Raw genomic sequence first — 6,000 nt, 5'->3', positions numbered from 1 at the left:
GCAATTTAATAGGTAAATTTATAAATAATAATTGGTATAATTACTGTTGTTTACAATATTGTTTTGCTTCAGGTGATGGGGAAAAATAGTAAAATACAATTATAGGGTAATTTAATAAATAATATTAATAATTCTCATTAACTTCCAGCCAGAGTTGTATTCCTTCTGGCAATAACTGGCAAAGTGTTGTGAGTGTTTTCTAGGGTAATCAGTTGTAGGTTTTTATGCAGGTTTTCAGTGATTTCTAAGATATTTTTAGGAAAATAAAATCAGTCAACTCAAACAATTGAAAACTATTTACACTTTTGTATAAATATTTATATATTATAATTATTTAAATAGATTTTAATTACTATTTAACTTTTAAATCATCACTATTACCATTATTCTATATATGTATTTAGTTGTTATCTATGATAAATATTAATATTAATCATTGATATTAATTAATATAAAAAAAAAAAATATATATATATATATATATATATATATATATATATAGTCTGAATATTTAGCCAATTACCTTGTGAGTTTAATAAAAATATCAGGAGAGGTTTTTCTTTAATACCAAAAATATTAGTTATTTATTAGATACAAATAAATAACTCTATATTCAGAGCTCTGGGTCACATTACACCAATTCAATACAAGAATTACATACACACCTACTATTAAAAGGTGGCGTTTTGGTGGAATTCGGCACTTTTTAATCATGCGGCAGTCGGCTGCACCCAAACATACTTCCTCTTTCCTACAAATTCTCTGCACAACATTAAAAGCATAACACTTCTCAACTGCAAATATTCTGTGCTCAGCTTCAGCACGTCTTTGCTTCAACAGGAAAGCTAAGTGAGAAGTTAAAGAAGTTACTTATAGATGTTGATGCTTTCCTGTAAGCTGTATTTACTTCTGCAATAATGCTTCATTAGCACGGAAAGCATATTACACTCAGATAAGTTTGGTTAATATATATCACCTACGCAATACATATATGTAATAAAAGTAAAAGAGGCATAAAAGCCACAAAAATAAATGCCTTTTCCCCAACAATTTAATAAAATAAATAAATAAATAAATATTAAAAATAAATGTAATATTTTCTACTCTTTATTTACACACACATACAGACACACTCACTTTTGTTTTCTAAATTATAAACAAAGACTTTTCAGAATATTTAGGCAATCAAGTTATAAATTAGTTGTATTTTTTTTAAATTATCCATTGTTAAAAAGGCACATTAAATCCTTCTATATTGTAAATGCTACAATAATTGCTAGACCATTATATATTAGTGTTAGCATATATTTGTCACACCAAATATACAAGGACATTCACTAGGTTTTCCTAAAAGGACACTAGCCAAGGTCAGACCATGTTTTGATGAGCTAAGCTAATTTTCAGACAGTACATGCAACCAGTCAATGTCTGTCTAGGGACATTGGATCGTTAACAGCCTCCTAATGAATTTAACGAGTGTCTGTGCGATGTGATCTGACGGCACGTGATGAATGTGTACTGGTCAGTTTATGGCACCAGCCTCAGCCTTCAACTGAAGATTGAAAGCACATGGCTGTTCCGATGCAACGGACACAGCGGAATTCTCCATAAACATTCCAACACAGGTTCTGCTGTGATCATAGACGAGCATCATTCTAGAATCCCTAACATGCCATTTCCATACACAACAAAGCAATCAGGAAGAGAAATGACTGCTGCCTCAGATCTAAACCTAAAAGCTGACACTGACACACAGATTTTTTGTTATTTTTTGTGAAATGTCTGCACTCTGCACAAAACAGTTTGATTTTCATGCTTTTGTCAATTTTAAGATTTATGATTTTTTTTTTATGGATTTTCTCAGTCTAATGGAAAGAAAACATTCAAAGTATTTTTAGTCATTTTTAAGTGTCCACACTAAGTCATTCTGAGTTTGTGAATTGTTATTTGAATTGTAATGCATATTTTAAATGCCTTTTTCTCAAAATAAGTCTTAAATATCCACTTCATACATATGTGATCATACATAATTTGATTATGCATGTTTTATGTTAAAAAGACATAGTAATTTTTTTTTTCTGGCTGCCTGCTGTATTCTGTATTATGAAATGACAAAAACATCCCCCTCTTTATAAACCTTTGACTCTGTCAAAATTATATTATATTATATTATATTATATTATATTATATTATATTATATTATATTATATTATATTATATTATATTATATTATACTATATTATATTATATTTTACTATATATTTTATTATATTATATTATACTATATTATAATTTTATTATATTATATTATATTAGATTTTATTATATTTTTATTATATTATATTATATTATGTTGTATTATATAATATTATATAATATTTTTATTATATTATATTTTATTTTATTTTTTATATTTTATTATATTTTTTATTATATCATATCATATCATATTATATTATATTATATTATATTATATTATATTATATTATATTATATTATATTATATTATGTTATATTATGTTATATTTTATTATTATTATTATATTATATTATATTTTACTATATATTATATTATATTATATTATATTATATTATATTATATTATATTTTACTATATATTTTATTATATTATATTATATTATACTATATTATAGTTTTATTATATTATATTAGATTAGATTTTATTATATTTTATTATATTATATTATATTATACTATATTATAGTTTTATTATATTATATTATATTATATTTTATTATATTTTTATTATATTATATTATATTATGTTGTATTATATAATATTAATTAATATTTTTATTATATTATATTTTATTTTATTTTATTTTTTTATATTTTATTATATTTGTATTATATCATATCATATCATATTATATTATATTATATTATATTATATTATATTTTATTATTATTATTATATTATATTATATTTTACTATATATTATATTATATTATATTATATTATATTATATTATATTATATTATATTATATTATATTATATTATATTATATTAGATTTTATTATATTTTTATTATATTATATTATATTATGTTGTATTATATAATATTATATAATATTTTTATTATATTATATTTTATTTTATTTTTTTATATTTTATTATATTTTTTATTATATCATATCATATCATATTATATTATATTATATTATATTATATTATATTATATTATATTATATTATATTATATTATATTATGTTATATTTTATTATTATTATTATATTATATTATATTTTACTATATATTATATTATATTATATTATATTTTACTATATATTTTATTATATTATATTATATTATACTATATTATAGTTTTATTATATTATATTAGATTAGATTTTATTATATTTTATTATATTATATTATATTATATTTTATTTTATTATATTTTTTATATTTTATTATATTATATTATATTATACTATATTATAGTTTTATTATATTATATTTTATTATATTATATTATATTTTATTATATTATATTATATTATATTATATTATATTATATTATATTTTATTAATTACGACACTATTTTCACAAATAAAAAATTTTAAAGCAACATTTTAAAAGCAACATTTTATATTTCAAGCAAAATACTTTTAAGAATGTGAGAATTGTTTAGAAAAATGATCAAAAATGATAAACAGGAAAGAAATGTCGTCAAACATGCAGATTGTAAAAAAGGAGTGCAGAGATATTCAGTTACATGCTAACCAACAATAAGCAGCAGAACCAGCTTATAAAGAGTCATAGTGAAAATATAAACTCACAAGATGAGCGGTTTGCGGCAGAGCACCAGGAAATCATAGAGGACACACACTCCAAACACCGTCACCCCGGTCTCTTTTACCAACATGGCACAGGTGCCCAACAACAGGCTTAGAGCCAGAGACCACACACACACTGTAGGAGGAAACTCATCCGCACTCCTGATAGGTGACACACTCCTGAAAATAAAGAGCAAAAATAAGTGAAAATCAGCTAACTTTAGCATTCACACGGTATATAATAAACAGAATAGACTCACTTTTTCAATATTCTTATTCATTTTGATAGTTTAAAAATATTTAAAGTGACATTTATAAGCACTGTTTTATATCTCATGCAAAATAATTTGTAAAAACGGTGATAAATATGATAGAAATGTTGTCATGCTGATTGTATTAAAGCCAAATCTATGCATTCAATTGGAAAACTAATAAGATTATGTACAAAATAGGTTATTTTGATTCATTTAGTCATTTATATTAATTTATTTATACTTATTTATAATAATTCTCACCCCCATAATTGAATATAATCAATTATTACATTTTGTAATCCATGCATTAGATTTTAGATCAGTTTTTTTTTATCCCATTGGAGAATGCCCTGGTGTTACCTAATATAGGAGAGAAAGGCCAGGAGGAACAGCATGCTGGCTAACACATCTGCTCTCCCGACAATCCCAGACACCTGTAAACACACAAACGTCACACTTTTATAAGCTGCCATGCTAATCAAAAACACAATTACAACAATAACCAGCAGTAAACATTACAATTATAAAAACAGCAGAACAACAATACACACTTTTCATCAGCACCTTCGATTTTATTCGATAGGGTCACACTTTATTTTGATGGTGCAAGTTACAATGCATCTACATGCCAACCAGGGCATGACATCAACTTTTTTGATCATTAGCCACTGTGGCTAGAAGTTTTCCAACATTACTAGCCACTCGCCGTTTTCACTAGCCACAATTTAATTGTTTGGAAAATACATTTTACACACATAAATATGACTTTGACATGGTAGAATTACTTGATTTAGATTTTGCGTTATGTCCACACGCCTCCTCATTCATTTCACTTTTTGTGTGTCGTGTATGAGCTTGCTCAATAATCATGAGCAAATAGGTCAGGGTTTCATAGTATTACAATTAGCTTTTAATTTGTTATTTCATTTCATTTTCAGAGCTGCTGGAAGGGCATCTGCTGCGTAAAAACGTGCTGGATAAGTTGGTGGTTCATTCCGCTGTGGCGACCCTGGATTAATAAAGGGACTAAGCCGAAAAGAAAATGAATGAATGAATGAATGAATTTTCAAAGCTCAAAATGAAGGATTTACCAAATTTATGTCTGACCTCACCAAACATAAACAATTTATTATTACTTAGCCACAAATTTTAAATGTGTCAAAACAAGCAAAATATAGCTGTATACTATACTTTTTATTTAACAAAACATAAGCACAGTAATCTGTCCCAGCAATTCATTTCTGTGTGTAATAGACATCTAAACATAAATGCCTTGGCTAAAACAAGGCTAAATTTGAGTTGGGAAAATCAAAAATAGTCTGTCTAATCTGTCTACTTAATAACTAATCTATTATCTGAATACTTCTGCTAGACTTTTATAAAAAAAAAAAACATTAAAGTAGGCTTATTTTAGCCAAGCAGTCTATGTTTAGATGTCTATCAGACGTCAATTAAACACAAAATTCATTGTTGCACTTTAGAAAAATATGCACTTAAATCTAAATCTTAATCTTAAACGTAAATCAATTAAGTTGACTTAATAATCAAGTTAAATTAGATTAATTTTGAAGGAAGGGCATCCACTGTGTAAAACATATGCCACATTAAGTTGTCGGTTCATTCACCTGTGGCGACCCCTGATGAATCAGGGACTAAGCTGGAGGAGAATAAATGAATGAATGTTGAAGTTGAAACTCAGTTAACTTTCTAAATTAAGTTAAAGCAACATAAAAACAGGCATGACTTGAACTATGTCATTTTTTTTTACAGTGTGGGTCGTTAATAATACAAAAACGAACAAGAGAAGTATCAAACAAAACGGAAAGAAGCCCAACGCAAGCATGAGGGTGAGAAGAAGAGAGATATATTTGCTGTCTGCTCCATCTTTTTACCATCCCATCCCCCTAAAAGCATACATCATCCTTGTATGTCCTCCGATCTGT

General features: G+C 25.1%; 1 protein-coding gene across 2 annotated transcripts in view; it reads right to left on the bottom strand.

Annotated features, from left to right (window-relative positions):
- The window catches only part of tmtc1 (transmembrane O-mannosyltransferase targeting cadherins 1), a 68,916-nt gene that overhangs the window by 42,046 nt on the left and 20,870 nt on the right, over window positions 1–6,000 (bottom strand). For both annotated transcript variants that reach the window (XR_015942372.1, XM_087247998.2), the window contains exons 3-4: window positions 4,418–4,491; window positions 3,807–3,983 (exon numbers count right to left, since the gene is read on the bottom strand). Coding sequence is in view for 1 of the 2 variants with exons in the window: in XM_087247998.2 (XP_087104124.2) it covers window positions 3,807–3,983; window positions 4,418–4,491 (251 nt within the window). In the remaining variant the exon portion in view is untranslated. The remainder of the gene's footprint in view (window positions 1–3,806; window positions 3,984–4,417; window positions 4,492–6,000) is intronic.

This window comes from Danio rerio, chromosome 4 (genome assembly GCF_052040795.2).
Source record: "Danio rerio strain M-AB ecotype USA chromosome 4, GRCz13ab, whole genome shotgun sequence".
Taxonomy (NCBI): Eukaryota; Metazoa; Chordata; class Actinopteri; order Cypriniformes; family Danionidae; genus Danio; species Danio rerio.
The sequence above is the reverse complement of the archived record's forward strand: the minus strand, read 5'-3'. Positions and strand labels throughout refer to the sequence as shown.